The 19319-nt window shown below is 43.3% G+C and overlaps 1 protein-coding gene across 2 annotated transcripts in view; it reads right to left on the reverse strand.

Annotated features, from left to right (window-relative positions):
* Window positions 1-267: 267 nt before the first annotated feature.
* Window positions 268-19319, reverse strand: part of ILDR2 (immunoglobulin like domain containing receptor 2) — a 69042-nt gene continuing 49990 nt past the window's right edge. For both annotated transcript variants that reach the window (XM_089512241.1, XM_089512240.1), the window contains 5 exons: window positions 18025-18195; window positions 11715-11828; window positions 9090-9300; window positions 3064-3733; window positions 268-1399 (listed from right to left, as the gene is read on the reverse strand). In XM_089512241.1, coding sequence (XP_089368367.1) covers window positions 1364-1399; window positions 3064-3733; window positions 9090-9300; window positions 11715-11828; window positions 18025-18195 — 1202 coding nt within the window. In that variant the 3' untranslated portion in view covers window positions 268-1363. The remainder of the gene's footprint in view (window positions 1400-3063; window positions 3734-9089; window positions 9301-11714; window positions 11829-18024; window positions 18196-19319) is intronic.

The following is a 19319-nucleotide window of genomic DNA, read 5'->3' on the forward strand; positions in this document are numbered from 1 at the left end:
TCAAATTTTTCAGACTATTGGCAAAAACGTTTCTGCCAACTGCCATGAGGTGCAAACCATCCCTTGCCAGAAGTCCCAAGCAAAACAGGAAAACTCTAAAAATCTTGAAAAAAGGGTGATTTTTTCAAAGCTGTTAATCTTAACCACTTGAGGACCATCTATCATGTAGAATCTGCCACCTTTGGAGCAGACTCTTGACTCACTAATTCTTGAAAAGAAGAACACAGATGTTTACTAAAGCACAAAAGAACTTTCAGAGCTGCTGTTTTATCCAAAATATTTATTGTTCAGATTTATTTATTTATTTGATTGCCTTACTGAATGGCCTCAATCAGTTACAAGAAAGGAATAATACTGTTTCTTTATGGATCCTATTATAGAAGTAAAAAGCAATGGCTTGTGTTTGTGTCTTCCACACCCTGATTTTCTCCTTCTAGTTCTGTTGTTTTCTACTGCTTGGCTCTTAAAAAAATAATCATCATTGTCCAGACAGTACTGTCAGCAGAACCTAAGCTTGAGGCGCTGCTTATAAAAAGGACCAATCAGCAGTCCCAGGTGAAGGCTTTTATGGCTATAGTTCAACAGTAAGGCAATATTAATACATCATATCAGACAACAGTGAAATAACATAGCACATTCTCATTACAGCAAAATCTACTGTTTCACTTTCAAAACAAAATATTAATCTCACTGGCAGTTTCCATTACTGAATGAGTGGGTTTTTTTAATGAAAGACTTTCAAACATCATTCAATACTATCTTGTCCTTCTTGGTGGAATGCCCAGGTCTCAGTTTTGGGTCATGTCTAAAAGGATGATCGTTTCCTTTTGAAAGTACTCTAGGAAACATCACTCATTTTGAAGCAATATCCAGGTATGACATTAAGTCCTTATTTCTCTCAGTATTCATAGAGAAGGCAAGACTGGGGAGGGCCTTCTTTGCCAAACAAGAATACAAAGAAACCTTCCTTGCCAAATATAGAATGCAAAGCAGCATAGGTGAAAAGTATATCACATAGGAGAGAGAATACATATGATACAAGAAAACAGCTCCCCTAATTCTGCAGGTACAGACAAGATATAGAGAAAACATCTCTGCAGAGAGAATTCAGATGAGCTTGCCAAATAGAACCTTCTCTGTGTTTAATTGGTACTATCCAGCAGTGTAAACTGTTCCTTTCCAAGAGGTTGAGTGGATGAGAACAACTGGTTGGAATTAACTGCTCCATAAAAATACCAGGTTCTATGATGAAACAGACATGAGTCAATTTGGTGGTTGCACATGTTCCTTGAAGAATGTGTAGGTCAGGGTGACAACTGTTTCTGTTTTTCCAGTCCATCAACACAAATCTTCTGTATTAGCATCACACCACAAGAGACATCCTTGTTGGGAATTCATTCTGAGGATAACAGAAAAAAGAGGGGCAAAAATTGTAATACAAAAAATTGCAAGTCATAACATGCAAAAAAAAAAAAAAAAGATGCAACCAAAACATGCAACAGAACAGAACAGACATTTGGCATTTGCTAGTGCTTTTAGCCCAAGTGAGCATTACATAACTTATTTCAAATGATCCTGGACACTTCTCTGTATGCTAACTAGCTGGATAGTAGCATTTATTGTTAGTTTCATCTTTATCCCTCCTCCCACCCATCCCACAACCAGAAAGTGAAGGGTCAGTTCATGCAACCCTTCTTAGAATTTGTTTAGTGACATCATGTTTTCATTTCAGGTTCAAACCTGTCCATGATAACTGTTTCATCTATTAGTTTATTCAAAACACAGAGCACCATTTCAAAGGACATCACACAACATGCTCCAAGAATGTTTCCTGTAGCATTCAAAAGCATAGTTTCCCCTCATAATTAATTTCTCAAAAAATAATTGATCCTAGAGCCAAGGAAAGAAAAGAAACATCTTATCAAAATTACAATGAGTCTAAACTTTAGGATATCACTCCAATGTTTTTCCAATCCATCTGCATTAACCAAAAATCAACTAACCAATCTTAGGAGCAAGAATGCACCAACTATTTTACACAAATCAATAATATCCTACTAACATAATTTTATTATGTGCTTCCAGCACTTCCTCTTGCTTAGTGTTCAACAGGCAATTTAGTGGCCAAACAACAGCACAGTCTAAAACTGGTCAATAATGGAGCACAACTCTGGAATATCAGATGGTGCAGGTGCAACTGTTACTACACAAAATATGATTAACAAGGAAATATATAATCCATTGGTCGAGCCAGACATCAATGTAAATGGGTTGAAAAAAAGAATTCATCCCTCTCTTTATTTCTTATATTATTCTAATTGATTAAAAGAAAAGAGAAAAATTGAAAAACATCTCATTGTCTAACATGAATTCTATAAAGACAAGAGATATATCCTAGATCCTGGCCACTTTTACAAGCTAAAAGAGAATTACCTTTCTTCTCTGGACATTAGGATGACGTATGTATATCCTTTTTCCACCAATCTAGATTACCTAAAATTAATTTACAATTTACTAAATTCAAATTATGCTGCTTCAAACTTGATGGTCCTTTTCTAGCCAAAAATATCTGTTGCTGTGGTGGTTAGCATGCAGTTCTACTATATTCTGAATTTCAAAACCTAAGATCAAACATATATTGAAGATACCTATAACTTTCCGTTGTCTCTACAAAATGCTTACAACCAGTGGTAAAATGCCTTTCTTGTTACAGGCTAGCTATAACAACCAGAATATAGTCATCCCTTTGTATCCTCAGGGGATCCATTCTGGAATCCCCCTGCATATAAGAAAAAATGCAGGACCTCAAGTCCTGTTGTTTCCCATGGCAATGCGATGTTTGCATGGCTGGTCGTGTAGCCTCGTGCATGCACCTTCAGTAAAAACAGCGGGGCTTGCCATCCACAGAAGCTCAAATCTGTGGATAGCAAGCCCGCAGATAACAAGAGCCAATTGTACAATATGGTTGCTAAGAAGTGGCTAACCAGAACCTAGAACCCAGACACCCTGCTTGGTGATCCCTGCTTAGCCTATTTGGATGAGCAGTGTGAGACAAGGCCTCACTGTTTTCTTGGTTTCTTTTTTCCTCTTCTTTTCTGAGGCATTGAGGTTGGATTGTTCTCTGCTTCTGTACGAAGGCCCTCGGTTCAGCTCTCTCTCACTGTATGGAGGCAAAGTGTCTTCTCCTTCCTCTTGCTGTGGAGATTGCTGCTGTTGCTGTCCTGGTTTGTAAGTGGATGGTGGTGACCAAGCATAATATGTCCCTCCTCTGTGGCTGGATTGTGAGCTCAGCTTTGAAGGTGTCTCGTTATGTTCACCACCCTCATCATAGCTTCGTGATTTCCTCTCAAGAGCACTGGTGAGGTAGGAATAGTCATACTTTTGACTCCCTCCAGGTGTCCGAGACAGTAGTCTAGGCAAGTGTTTCTCTTCATGGGTACATCTTCTTGGTGGGCTGTATGTCCAGCCCCGATCAGAATCTGCCAACGGTTCACGGTTTCCTCCTCTGCGTTTACTGTAATATTCCTCTGAGTTTTCTGGATGCTGCAGTGGCCCTCCCCGGCCTCCCTGTGACCCTGCTCTCTCAAAGCGCCGGGGTTCCTGGCTGCCCTCTGTCCGACGGACATGTTGACTGTAAGACTCTGCAAAAGCTGCAAGTTCATCCATGGAGACTGCCGGAACTCCCAGTGAAAAACTCTTCCTCGAAAGCATTTCAGACTTTGATCTCTGCTGGCTATAGAAAACAGGAAAAGAATGGTTTATATTTTTGTTTTAAATGAGTAGGCCAGTCTTGTAACCTGTAACTTCACTGCTTCTGGATAAACAACAGTCCCTAAGTGAATACCTGAATAACATACACTAGCAGCTTCATATATTCCTTCTTTTTCCTAAAACAGGAAACCAAGGGCAGATGGTTATTCCTTCTTTTTCTTAGCAAAGGAAACAGAGCCCAGAGGAATGAGAGAAAGCCGATTCTCAACATTAGCTGTCCCAGTTCTAGAACACAGAAAAGTGTTTTATTATCTGTACAGACTATTCACCAATGTAGTTCAGTTTAGTCTTTTCACATTGACAGTGGTTCTTCAAGTGGTATAGAACTTTCTATCAAGTGATCTCTTTAACCCGAAAAGAAAGGGATTGCATTTGATATTTTCAGACCTTCAGTATGTACTTCAGCTATAGATTCTACATAAGTGGGCCCTAATATAGTAAGGGTCACCCAGTGTGTTTGCCCCTGAGGCCAATCCTGACCTAGCTACTGTCGTATAGGGCTAATATAGGACAGTGTTCTATATACATGATGGAATAGTCAAGTTGTAGTTATATTTTATAAAATTACACAGCCACTGATTTGATTAAGCAGAAGCAGTGCCTGATTCATAGGCCCCATAGACACTATAAAAATAATCTGGGATGAATCCGGGTTGAATCCTTGTTGTCCACACACTCAATGTACTTTTGAGCTAGGCCTGGCCAAAAACAACAACAACACTTAACTTGGCATATTTGATACTGTTTTTTTCTCCTGACTTTTCCTGAAAGATCGTCATCAATCTGCATTGTCAGTAGTGTGAATAAGCTTCCAAATCAACTTGGATAACTCTGTTTCATTCAAAGGAAGGGAGGCAGCTCCATTTTATCCCAAAATGATAGCATGTGTGAATAACACAGGGGTTACAATGACTCGAAGAGATTCGCGAACCCAAAACAAAATGGGAACAACAAGAATGAAGCTTGTACCAGCTTCTTGCTGCTTTATGTGTATCATGGGCTAGCTGAGATCCAAAAGTGAGGAATCCAACAAATCCCCATGAATCTTTCCGGTAATACAGTGGTACCCCGGGATACGAATGCGCCGCCTTACGAAATTTCCGGGTTACGAAAAAAATCCATTTAAAAACATTTTTCCGGGTTACGAAGGTTATTTCGGGTTACGAAAAAAAATTTGGTGCTTTTCGGCGCGATTTCACACGGAATCGCAGCTTTCGCTATTAGCGCCTATGGGCATTTCGGCTAGCGAAAGTTTCCGGGTTACGAAAGCGGCGGCGGAACGAATTAATTTCGTAACCCGGGGTACCACTGTACTTTCAGTCTTAGTAACCAATTCTTAGTTCTAACTAGAGTAGACCCACTGAATCAATGAGAACTTAGAAAAACAACACTTATATAATTTTCATTGAGTCAAAGGGTCTTCTCTAGTTGGGACTAACAACTGGATTAAGCATTTTACTTTAATAGTGCGACACAAGGTATGCACCTACGGTAATTTGATCCTTACCCAATTTCAGTAGCCAGTCACCCTAAACAATGGAAGCTACATCAGGGACTGCCTGAAGGAAGAGTCCCCTCCCTCCTCAACTGTCATCTTGGCCTCAGAGGGAGTCATCAGGCAGACCCAGCAACATCAGGGACTGCCTGAAGGAAGAGGCCCCTCCCTCCTCAACTGTCATCTCGGCCTCAGAGGGAGCCATCAGGCAGACCAGCAACATCAGGGACTGCCTGAAGGAAGAGGCCCCTCCCTCCTCAACTGTCATCTCGGCCTCAGAGGGAGCCATCAGGCAGACCCAGCAACATCAGGGACTGCCTGAAGGAAGAGGCCCCTCCCTCCTCAACTGTCATCTCGGCCTCAGAGGGAGCCATCAGGCAGACCCAGCAACATCAGGGACTGCCTGAAGGAAGAGGCCCCTCCCTCCTCAACTGTCATCTCGGCCTCAGAGGGAGCCATCAGGCAGACCAGCAACATCAGGGACTGCCTGAAGGAAGAGGCCCCTCCCTCCTCAACTGTCATCTCGGCCTCAGAGGGAGCCATCAGGCAGACCCAGCAACATCAGGGACTGCCTGAAGGAAGAGGCCCCTCCCTCCTCAACTGTCATCTCGGCCTCAGAGGGAGCCATCAGGCAGACCAGCAACATCTTGGACTGCCTGAAGGAAGAGGCCCCTCCCTCCTCAACTGTCATCTCGGCCTCAGAGGGAGCCATCAGGCAGACCCAGCAACATCTTGGACTGCCTGAAGGAAGAGGCCCCTCCCTCCTCAACTGTCATCTCGGCCTCAGAGGGAGCCATCAGGCAGACCAGCAACATCAGGGACTGCCTGAAGGAAGAGGCCCCTCCCTCCTCAACTGTCATCTCGGCCTCAGAGGGAGCCATCAGGCAGACCCAGCAACATCAGGGACTCCCTGAAGGAAGAGGCCCCTCCCTCCTCAACTGTCATCTCGGCCTCAGAGGGAGCCATCAGGCAGACCAGCAACATCTTGGACTGCCTGAAGGAAGAGGCCCCTCCCTCCTCAACTGTCATCTCGGCCTCAGAGGGAGCCATCAGGCAGACCCAGCAACATCAGGGACTGCCTGAAGGAAGAGGCCCCTCCCTCCTCAACTGTCATCTCGGCCTCAGAGGGAGCCATCAGGCAGACCAGCAACATCAGGGACTGTCTGAAGGAAGAGGCCCCTCCCTCCTCAACTGTCATCTCGGCCTCAGAGGGAGCCATCAGGCAGACCAGCAACATCAGGGACTGCCTGAAGGAAGAGGCCCCTCCCTCCTCAACTGTCATCTCGGCCTCAGAGGGAGCCATCAGGCAGACCAGAAACATCTTGGACTGCCTGAAGGAAGAGGCCCCTCCCTCCTCAACTGTCATCTCGGCCTCAGAGGGAGCCATCAGGCAGACCAGCAACATCTTGGACTGCCTGAAGGAAGAGGCCACTCCCACCTCAACTGTCATCTCGGCCTCAGAGGGAGCCATCAGGCAGACCCAGCAACATCAGGGACTGTCTGAAGGAAGAGGCCACTCCCTCCTCAACTGTCATCTCGGCCTCAGAGGGAGCCATCAGGCAGACCCAGCAACATCAGGGACTGTCTGAAGGAAGAGGCCACTCCCTCCTCAACTGTCATCTCGGCCTCAGAGGGAGCGATCAGGCAGACCCAGCAACATCTTGGACTGCCTGAAGGAAGAGGCCCCTCCCTCCTCAACTGTCATCTTGGCCTCAGAGGGAGTGATCAGGCAGACCCAGCAACATCAGGGACTGTCTGAAGGAAGAGGCCACTCCCTCCTCAACTGTCATCTCGGCCTCAGAGGGAGCCATCAGGCAGACCAGCAACATCTTGGACTGCCTGAAGGAAGAGGCCCCTCCCTCCTCAACTGTCATCTTGGCCTCAGAGGGAGCGATCAGGCAGACCCAGCAACGTCAGGGACTGTCTGAAGGAAGAGGCCACTCCCTCCTCAACTGTCATCTCGGCCTCAGAGGGAGCCATCAGGCAGACCAGCAACATCTTGGACTGCCTGAAGGAAGAGGCCCCTCCCTCCTCAACTGTCATCTCGGCCTCAGAGGGAGCCATCAGGCAGACCAGCAACATCTTGGACTGCCTGAAGGAAGAGGCCCCTCCCTCCTCAACTGTCATCTCGGCCTCAGAGGGAGCCATCAGGCAGACCCAGCAACATCTTGGACTGCCTGAAGGAAGAGGCCCCTCCCTCCTCAACTGTCATCTCGGCCTCAGAGGGAGCCATCAGGCAGACCCAGCAACATCTTGGACTGCCTGAAGGAAGAGGCCCCTCCCTCCTCAACTGTCATCTCGGCCTCAGAGGGAGCCATCAGGCAGACCCAGCAACATCAGGGACTGCCTGAAGGAAGAGGCCCCTCCCTCCTCAACTGTCATCTCGGCCTCAGAGGGAGCCATCAGGCAGACCCAGCAACATCAGGGACTGCCTGAAGGAAGAGGCCACTCCCTCCTCAACTGTCATCTCAGCCTCAGAGGGAGCCATCAGGCAGACCCAGCAACATTCAGGGACTGTCTGAAGGAAGAGGCCACTCCCTCCTCAACTGTCATCTCGGCCTCAGAGGGAGCCATCAGGCAGACCCAGCAACATCAGGGACTGTCTGAAGGAAGAGGCCACTCCCTCCTCAACTGTCATCTCGGCCTCAGAGGGAGCCATCAGGCAGACCCAGCAACATCAGGGACTGTCTGAAGGAAGAGGCCACTCCCTCCTCAACTGTCATCTCGGCCTCAGAGGGAGCCATCAGGCAGACCAGCAACATCTTGGACTGCCTGAAGGAAGAGGCCCCTCCCTCCTCAACTGTCATCTTGGCCTCAGAGGGAGTGATCAGGCAGACCCAGCAACATCAGGGACTGTCTGAAGGAAGAGGCCACTCCCTCCTCAACTGTCATCTCGGCCTCAGAGGGAGCCATCAGGCAGACCAGCAACATCTTGGACTGCCTGAAGGAAGAGGCCCCTCCCTCCTCAACTGTCATCTTGGCCTCAGAGGGAGCGATCAGGCAGACCCAGCAACATCAGGGACTGTCTGAAGGAAGAGGCCACTCCCTCCTCAACTGTCATCTCGGCCTCAGAGGGAGCCATCAGGCAGACCAGCAACATCTTGGACTGCCTGAAGGAAGAGGCCCCTCCATCCTCAACTGTCATCTCGGCCTCAGAGGGAGCCATCAGGCAGACCAGCAACATCAGGGACTGCCTGAAGGAAGAGGCCCCTCCCTCCTCAACTGTCATCTCGGCCTCAGAGGGAGCCATCAGGCAGACCCAGCAACATCTTGGACTGCCTGAAGGAAGAGGCCCCTCCCTCCTCAACTGTCATCTCGGCCTCAGAGGGAGCCATCAGGCAGACCCAGCAACATCAGGGACTGCCTGAAGGAAGAGGCCCCTCCCTCCTCAACTGTCATCTCGGCCTCAGAGGGAGCCATCAGGCAGACCCAGCAACATCAGGGACTGCCTGAAGGAAGAGGCCCCTCCCTCCTCAACTGTCATCTCGGCCTCAGAGGGAGCCATCAGGCAGACCCAGCAACATCAGGGACTGCCTGAAGGACTAGACTTCTCCCTCCTTTAACTGTATTTTGTATTGTATTACGATTTTACTGTACACCGCTATGATCATCGCGGAATAGCGGTCTATAAATAAAACATGTTATTATTTATTATTATTATTACATCTATATGTGCTTTAAATTTCAGCTTTGGAATGTTACACAATGGGGTCTTTCCAGCCTCTTAACCTGTTCCTTGCCATTCAGTCAGACAAACATTAGAAAAGCAAAAGTCAAGTTACAGTATTTCCTGTTTTCCCCATCCCCCAAGTTCTGCATTCACCTGAATTTGAAACTGCCCCTGTCCTCCCTGTAGTCAGAGCATGTCTGTGGCCTGGATGTGCCACCTCCACTGACCACCCCTGCCCAATACTCTGTATCACCATCCATATCTCCAGAAGGTGGAAGTGGCTTCCTGCGCACCTGCCGATAAGGTTGGCGGAAGTTACTATCTTCATCATGGAGGGAGCTGAGCTCGGAGATAGTGTTATTGTCTGGAATAAAAGAAGGCACTGGAATGAAGGACAGTTTGGAAGTTTAAGAAGAGTTTGGGAAAATAAATCAGTCATATCTTTTGAGAGTTGGAGACTTTTCTTGTTGTACTAGAAAAGATTTAAATAATCTAAAAGGAATTTGTCAAGAAATACCAAAGATTGTATAACAGATTACCCCTCTTTTCTTTCATTAGGAATAGATCTTATTAGAAGAGTGGGCTGGTTTATTAAAAGCAATTTGGATAGAACCAGTGCAACTTTCTGCTGAAACATACAGACAAGATTTAACTCAATTATGACTAGTAGTTGTTACTAGTGTGAGTCCATGGACAAGTCTGAATCAAGAAATACACATTAAAAAATACAAAAATCTGGATCCAAAGAATCATGTATCTATTTGTTCTATTTGCCCAAATAAAGTTTGGATTTGTATCTCTCAGGCATGTGGATGGCAAATTGCATTTCAAATATGGAAAGCATGAAAAGCAATTTGTGATATGGTTTGCTCTTGGAATCATAGAATCAAAAGAGACCACAAGGGCCATCCAGTACTACCCCCTGCAATGCAGGAACACAGAATCAAAGCACCCTCGACTGATGGCCATTCAGCCTCTATTTTAAAACTTCCAATGAAGTAGACTCCACCACACTCCAAGGGAGTGTGTTCCACTGTTGATCAGCTCTTACTGTCATCAAGTTCTTCCTAATGATGAGGTAGAATCTCCTCAAATGGTGGGAGTGGGGGGGTGGGGGTGGGAATATTCCTTAGGGAATGCCCATTCCTTTGCATTCTGATCTAATACAATGGGAATGCAAAACCAGTGTGACCCTAGAATTAGGAACTAAGCATTTCTACATTCATTCTCTTATAGGATCAACCCAAGGACTATCAAGAATTTTCAGCCTCACTCTTTCTGGAATGGGAGACACACCAAGCCTGTATGATTAACCAAACAGAGCTTTTCCAAATGACTTGATCTTTCCCTCCCATCACCCCTATTGCCTACCATATGACATCTGGACCCTAGGCATTCCAATCTGGAATAAACCTAATTATAGTATTCCTTGTGGGTGGAAATGGCAGCATGTTCAGTGACGACTGTTTTAGAACACCATGTAATTCATTATTTTTTTCCCTCAGAGACGTGATTAAAGTCATTCCTTGAGTCTGTTGATCAATTGAATGAAGCAGCTTGTCTATCTGTGACTGACAGGACCTACTGGCAGTTATGGTTATGAGCTTAATCTATATATGTTTGTATTTACATATCTGAATAGACGTGGACCCCATTCACACTACGAAAGTAATCCAAGATGAATCTTGGTTATTTTCTTGGTTATCACACTCATCCCAAATGCACTTGGTGCACTTTGGGAGGGGCTACCAAAAACACCCATTTAACCCAGAATATTTGACACTGTGTTTTTTTTTCCCTAATGTTTTTTTTTAAAAAAAGATCCACATCAAATCTCATCTTTGGCAGTGCGAATACGCTTTCGAATTGATTCGGTTCACTCTGTATCGTTCAAGGAAATGATGGTGGCGCCATTTTATCCCGAAACAATGGCATGTGTAAATAACACAAGGGTTAAAATGACTTAGAGGGATTCACAAACCCAAAACGTAATGGGAACAACAATTTCAATATGCATCAGTGCAGCTATCCTCATCTCCTTGGAACAAAAAACTGGGTGTAAATGCCTCCTAGATTAATCAGTGACTAAGATTACCTTAGTCTGCAGAGTCTATATTTCCTGTCTTCTTTCACTAGAAATGATGGATGTGCACAGGCATGCAGGTGGTGAGCCTTCTGTGAAAATGCACTCAGCATGTTTGATTAGATGTACTAATCTCCCACACTGACCTCAGAAGAATCTAGTTCCATGTGTTTACTCACTTTGCCCTAGTACTGAATGGATGAAAATTGATCATAACATTACCCCACCCACCTGCTTTTCTAGGCCTTTCTTTGCCACACCTCAGTACCAATACCCCAAATCTGTAATAAAGAGTCATAGGAATTCCTATTCCTAACAGAACCAGGTACTGAAAAGTGAAGAGTGCTGAATTCAGCATTGTCCCAAAAGTAATGATAAGCATTATTTCTTTTGAACTCAGCATTGCAAATATTTGACATGCTTCTGAATGTGAATATCTGAGCAGTATTTTTACTGGGATTTATACTTTGAATTTTTATTTTTTATTTTTTTGTCAAGCTTACGCAAACCACTTTTCAAAATACAGGCACATGTTTAGACAACTATATATGTAGTATGCAGATTATATTACTGCAAGCACCCATATTTAAAAGGTAAGCTAAGGATGAGCAGGGGTTGCATTAACATTCCATTGTATTTTAAATGAAGCTATGTTGGGTCTTGCTATTAAAAAAAACAGTTGAACAAATTCTCACATCTCTCTCGCATCCTCCTGGCGGGGTCAAACTGAGCCAGTTCTTTCTCAACATAGTATAGCACCTTCATAGAATCTCTGTCTTTGTCAGCCTGGATTCGGTAGCCTTTCCGCACTGTTAAGAAAAGAAGTAAATTAGTGGCCAGTGTGCTTCTTCCAAGAAATAAACTTTTAAATACCCTTATTAAGATCTCCTTGTCATATGCATTATTACTTACCTTTGGCGCTTTACAGACCGCCCAAAAGGGCGGTCTGCCGGACTCAGTGTTTGCTGCATCACTGAACCGCAGCGGACAAACCGTGCAATTCCCTGACGCAGCATAAAGAACCCACAAAAATCGGGTTCTTTTTGTGGCGCAGAATGACACTGCAAGGTGCCAATGGCACACTTGCAGCGTCATTTCTGTGCCGCGATGTGTGGACGCTAAGCGTCCGCTATGTCAAAATGGTGGCACCCATGTAGAATGGGTGCTGCCATTTTGTACATGCTCAGCATGTACTAGGGTTGGGGCGCCCGGAAAGGATGCCCCTTTCTAACCCTAGTACGTGCCGTGCATGTACTTTTTGGTGGTCTGGAACCCGCCATTGAAAGATATTTAGAAACCTGTTTTATGGTTTAAATAATAATGGTTGATAGCTGGAGAGAATTAAATCTTCAGTGTGTTGACTTACAAGCTATAAGCATACCCCTTTAAAACATTTTTCATAGGATGCAATTCAAATTACACATTTTAAGGCTTGCTGATTTCAGAGGAAGAATAAGCATATTTGTGATTTGACCTCAAATAAATGGCCTTCTTATTATGTAACTTTAAAGTGTGGGATGTACTCTGTTTGGTAACATGAATGAACATCCCATACACTATGTTTCAAAAGGTCTCAGTTCTTGCCAATAAAGTACAAAAGGAGCAGTATGCACTTCCTGCAAAGTCAGGTTTCTACAATTCTGATTACATCAGCAATTGATGCAATAATGTAAAAAAGCTTCACACACTGTTATCTTCTTGTTTCACTTCCCAACCGTAGTAAAAGCTTTATGTATGTGCCACACATCTTGCTGTGATATATAAACCCATTCTTTAGAAAACTGTAGTACATATTATGTTTGCAAATTTAAAAGCAATGCAGTTGAAGTTAATGCAGAGACATTCAAGGATTAGGTTTGGGGAATCTGTGCTGTTCCCACCTCCTTTCATAATTGGTCAGGCTGGCTGAAACAACATGAATCAAAGTCCAAAGGTGTCAGGATTGCCAGTCATGCCTTCTGTTGTTGGCTTGTTGCCCTTCAGATGTTGTTAAACTACAAATCCCAGCAGCTGAACCAATGTTGAATACTGATGGGATTTGACCTACAAGAACATATGATGGGCCACAAATTGCCATTCCTATTTTGTAATCTTTTCTCATAAGGATAGCTCATCTGTATTCTGTATTAACATATAGATGTCAGAATATCTGGTTCTCCAAATCCAGGTATATTTAGTCACATGACTATGGTTAGTTATAAACCCTAGGTTGCAACTCAAGCAATCCAAGCAGAGTTACTTAGAAGTAAATCCAAATTAAAACACTGTTGCTTGCTTCTATTGAATGAATGCTGAAGAATGAGATAGGAAGTTTCCAGATTATAGTTAATTCCCTTCTTGCTCTCTATCCCCAGTTTTCAGGGTGTTTTTGTTACAACTGAACATATAGTAATAGCTCTTGCAGTAAAGTAGTATGCATTTTAATCAGATCACTCTTAGTGGGTTCAAGGTTGGTAGTCTTAAAGACCAGTTTACAGTGATTAGTAATGTTCCTGTGATTCATTCAGCCTTCTGCTCCCATTCTTCTGTATAAACTGAAATAACCACATTTATGCAATCTTAAGAAGCATGCTCAGTATAAGGACAAGTGTTCTGATTTCTTTTTATAGAAAATGTGCTATTCCAAAACAATTGTGAATTTTGAATGGCCACACTGAACGTACAGCAACTGCTGTGCAGTGACATTTAAAACAAAAATATACACACATACACAGAAAAGCATTGGTCTGTCATCCAAAATGCTATATTGATTTCCCCCCAGTTAGATATAATGAGCCAGCATGGTATAGTGGTTTGAGTGTTGAAATAGGACTCTAGAGACCAAGGTTCAAATATTCATTTGGCCATGGAACCTCTATGTGTCCTTGAGTGAGTCTCACTCCCTCAGCCTCAGAGGAAGGCAAAGACAAATCCCCTCTGAACAAATCTTGCCAAAGAAAAGCCTGTGTTAGGGTTGCTTTTTGGTTGCCATAAGTCAAAAACAGCTTGAGGGCACACAACAGCGAAGATATAATTCTGCTTTGAGACATTTACTGGTTTTGCTTCAGCTCCAAATGCTGTGCTCCAAAAGCATTTACACACTCATTTATTCTGGTGGCGCAGTGGTTAAATGCCTGTACTGCAGCCATTCACTCAAAACCACAAGGTTGCGAGTTCAAGACCAGCAAAAGGGCCCAAGCTCGACTCAGGCTTGCATCCTTCCGAGGTCGCTAAAATGAGTACCCAGACTGTTGGGGGCAAATTAGCTTACTTGCTAATTAGCTTACTTGCTGTTCACCGCTATGATCTTTGGAATAGCGGTATATAAATAAAACAAATTATCATTATTATTATTATTATTATTATTATTATTATTATTATTATTATTTTGAGTGAAGGAGAAAAGCAACACATTGATTATCGGATGCCAAGCTTTTTGGCTGGAGCCTCAAGAGGTCAGTATGTTAGCACAAGAGTGCCTTATTGCCAGTGCAGGCTCATGACTCATTAATTGCTTTTCAGGAATATCATTTCAACATGGTGCTGTGGCAAAAGTCAAGTTTGTGACTATATCTGGTAGATTCTGTCTTCAGAAATATGAGCTGCAGTTTCAAGAGCTAGTGGTACAAATGTTTGATCCTACACCATTGTGCAATACCACTGATTTTTTTTAAAAAAAATCCACATTCTTCTATCACTGTGTGGTGTCATGGGTTTCTAAATAAAAATGTTGCTTGATGTGCGTGTGCATGAGATTAATTGCTGTTAGGAAGGTGGACAGAATGGTGTTGAAGTAAATGCTGATTGGTGGAATGTCTGAGGAAATTTGTATGAGTTTAGCCTGGGGTTTGAGAAGGGTACAACAAGAAAAAGTGTTTGAAAAGAGTATGAGTTAGATGAGGGTTGAAGTGACAGAGATCAGTTTGAGTGGCTGGTAAGGCTCTGATTTAGCATGAGAAGAGAATGTGTGGAATTTTATATAATTTATATATATAAATAATGTGATGTCTTATGTTTAACATCTGTAAATAAAGCATTTAGTAGGTGAAGTGTAAAGACCTCACATTTAGCCAAAACGGTAGGACTGCTTGAGAGGAATCCTCAATTGGTGTCACTAGTAGGTTAAGCAGAGAGCCCCACATTTGGTATTGGCAGATGTGGACATGAGTTGAAAACCCCACAGGCTATCTATTAAAAATGGGGGAAATGGCATGCATACTGATCTCAAGCGTATTTACTTGGAGGTAACCACCCCACACACACGCAAAACCAAAGAGATTTGTTGTTGTTGTGTACCTTCAAGTAATTTATGTCTTAGACAAACCTTTCATAGGGTTTGCTTGGCAAGATTTGTTCAGAAGTGGTTTGCCATTGCCTTCCCCTGAGTCTAAATCATAGAAACATAGAGTTGGAAGAGACCACAAGGGCCATCCAGTCCAAGTCCCTGCCATCCCCGACAGATGGCCATCCAGCCTATGCTTAAAGACTTCTAAAGAAGGAGACTCCACTACACTCCGAGGGAGCGTGTTCCACTGTCGAACAGCCCTTACTGTCAGGAGGTTCCTCCTAATGTTAAGGTGGAATCTCTTTTTCTGTAGCTTGCATCCATTGTTCTGTTTTCTAGTCTTTGGAGCAGCAGAAAACAAATTTGCTCCATCCTCAATGTGACACCCTTTCAAATATTTAAACAGGCCTATTGTATCACCTCTTAACCGTCTCTTTTCCAGACTAAATATACCCAGCTCCCTAAGTCTTTCCTCATAACAACAACAACAACAATAATAATAATAATTTGTTTTATTTATATACCGCTATTCCAAAGATCATAGCAGTGAACAGCAAGTAAGCTAATTAGCAAGTAAGCTAATTTGCCCCCAACAGTCTGGGTACTCATTTTAGTGACCTCGGAAGGATGCAAGCCTGAGTCGAGCTTGGGCCCTTTTGCTGGTCTTGAACTCGCAACCTTGTGGTTTTGAGTGAATGGCTGCAGTACAGGCATTTAACCACTACGCCACCATCAAAACATGGTTTTGAGGCCCTTCACCATTTTAGTGGCCCTCCGGTGAACACGTTCCAATTTTTCAACATCCTTTTTGAATTGTGGTGCCCAGAACTGGACACAGTATTCCAGGTGGGGTCTGACCAGAGCAGAATAGAGTGGCACTATTACTTCCCTTGTTCTAGACACTATACAGTGGTACCCCGGGATACGAATTGATCGCGTTACGAAATTTCCGGGGTACGAAAAAGTTAGATTGGAAAAAACTGTTCCGGGTAACGAAAGATTTTTCGGGTTACGAAATTCATTTCGGCGCGAAATTTAAATGCGAAGCGCGGCTAGCGGCTTTCCAGCGCTAACGGAAAGCCTTTTCGGGTTGCGAAATGTATCGGGTTACGAACGGCGCCGCAGAACGAATTAATTTCGTAACCCGAGGTAGCACTGTACTTCTATTGATGCAGCCTAAAATCACATTGGCCTTTTTAGCTGTCGCATCACACTGTTGACTCATGTTCAACTTGTGGTCTACTAGGACTCCTAGATCCCTTTCACATGTAGTCTCTTTGAGCCAGATGTCCCCATCGTATATGTATGCATTTCATTTTTTCTACATAAGTGCAGTATCTTGCATTTCTCCCTGTTGAAGTTAATTTTGTTAGTTTTGGCCCAGCTTTCTAATCTATTCAGGTCATTCTGAATGTTGATCCTGCCCTTAGCTATTCCTCCTAATTTGGTGGCATTAGCAAATTTGATCAGCATGCCCTCTATTCCTTCATCCAAGTCATTGATAAAGATGTTGAGTAGTATTGGACCCAGGACAGAACCCTGTGGGACCCCACTGGTCACTTCTCCCCAGGGTGAAGAGAAGCCATTGTTGAGCACCTTTTGGATTCAGCCAGTCAACCAATTACAAATCCTCCTAACAACTGTATTGTCTAACCCACATTTTACTAGCTTGTTTGCAAGAATATCATGGGGTATTTTGTCTGAGAGCATGTGACTTGCCCAAGGTCACCCAGTGGGTTTCATGGCTGAATAGGCAATTGAACCCTGGCCTCCAGAATTGTAGTCCAACACTCAGACCACAATGCTACAAAATTTACTTCTACATAATGTGCATTCACTTGTAGTCTAGGGCCTTGTGCATCCCAAGATTGTTTTTTTCTAATCACAGATCAGTTCTTTAAGGATTATGTGACATATATTTCTGCAAGCAAATAGAAGGCTGCCATCACACCAAAAACAGTACCAGTTTGAGAAAATTAATATTCACTGCTAAAGCATACCAATTTTAAACAAGTGTAGAAAGAAGTACCATGGATCCATCGAGGTGGAAAGTGCCTTGTTTTACTTTGCACAAATGTGCAAACTCACACCTTTTTAAGATTAGTCCCATAGTAGAAAATGTAAGCAGCCAAGAAATAAAATAGTATTACTAATACCACCGCAGAGCTATATCTATGATGTGGAGGAAGTGTTCAAATAATAATCCCTTGCTCACAGATGTTATGTTACACATATGAGTTGACCGTTCACTGTGTCTGTGACTTGCAATAAATGAACTAGACCCAATCCAAACAGAAGAATGTTTAGCTGTCAGGTAGGTGTAATCAGAACACCCATCATCCACACTACACAGAGGCACCTAGTGCCAGTTCATGCAAGAAAAAAAAACTGAACAGATGAGATTAATGTGGTAGCATTGCCTACATAGAGACTGTATGGTGGGACTGTAGGACTCTTTTGGGGAATGCCATCTTCTTCACTGCCAGCTCACTTCTGATTTCCCAAGGAACACAAGAAGCTACCATCCAGAATGGCACAACCTAAATAAGGAATTGCATTGAACAGCATGCATGTAAAAACTAACATTACAAACAAGTATTGAAGTTGGACTTCTCACTACTTATTTGCATCTACTTTGTTACAGCTGTCCTGTTCATTACCATGAATTCATTGCTGGGCTCTGCTGCCTCCTGATGTTCTGATAAGCATAAAAACAATGATGTAGAAAATTTCTAGATTACCACTTTGTCCTGCTGTACTGGATTCACTTGGTGCCAAGGGAGGAAGATGTGACTTTTCCATCAGAACAGTATGAGATGGAACACCACCCACAGTAGAAATATAGTAAGGTCCAGGGACTGAGGTGACTGCAGGGGGGTACCCAGCCTTTGCAGCCTTTCCTGCTTCATACACTGGAAAAAAAAATAAAGAGAGAAATAATCAAGTAGGTCTTCGGTTCTCACTGAGCAGATAGTCTTTCCTTTTGAGACAGAGATTAACAAAAGCTAATATGGGAGGCAATTTATTCTTCCATGAGTCTGTCTGCTCTAGGCTATTAATTCATATGACATTTACATGAATCAGGAATCTCACCAGGAGATATCAATTGTTTTCATATTTGCAAACTACCTTAGCTGATATGCTGCTCCACAAACAAAATTGAGTTGAAGTCATAACAAGGCTATCAAGTAGGCTTATTTGTGCAAAGTACTTTGAGGATTTTTTTTAAAGAATGCTGTAATTAAGATTCAAACAACTAAGTTAACAAACTGAGATCTTAAAAGGAATTTCAGGAAAACTGCCTAGAAGTCTAATTACAACCCCCTCCCCCCAATTATTCCTCACATGAATACACATTATTTAATTTTTCCTTTAGCTTCATGGAAGTTCACTTTTAATACTAATGGCAATCTCAGGCTTGAATAAAAGGCTTGCTAATAGCTGGCTAGAGTCTCTGGTTGGATCAGAATGGGATTTTGTTGTTCACAACAGTAGGCACACATTTGTACTAAGTATTCATATGACTGATCTTTCTCAACACAGAAATCTGAATCCGATTGTTACTTCCAACTACAAGAAACCCAATGAATCAATGGACCTCACATAAATGTTGGCTTACCAAGTTCCCACTGACTCAAAGGGCTTAACGTAGTTGGAATTAACAAATGGGTTCTATGCCACCATAGCCCTGATCCAACCACGTATTTGTGAAGAACACTTTTGTGCATACAGCCAACAGTGAATTCAGTTGGACTCCTAGCTTCTTATTTGCATCTACTTTGCTATAGCTGTCCTGTTCCCATTAAACTGACTGGCTTGCAAGCATTTAAAAAATCATTCAAATTACTCAGCAACTAAGTTGTTGGTAATTAAACAGTGGTTTTAGAAGTAAATAGTAAAATCTATCAAGTTGTACCCAATGGTTGTTTTTTGCTAGTGGAAAGCACTTCTACTCATGCAACCTGGGGAACTTGGTTTTTATACTCTCTCACCCACCCCAATAGGCTGCAACCCCCCAGGCCAAATACTGTACTGT

The sequence above is a fragment of the Sceloporus occidentalis genome, unplaced genomic scaffold, assembly GCF_023333645.1.
Source record: "Sceloporus occidentalis isolate IW3139 unplaced genomic scaffold, rSceOcc1.0.p SCAF_2, whole genome shotgun sequence".
NCBI lineage: Eukaryota > Metazoa > Chordata > Lepidosauria > Squamata > Phrynosomatidae > Sceloporus > Sceloporus occidentalis.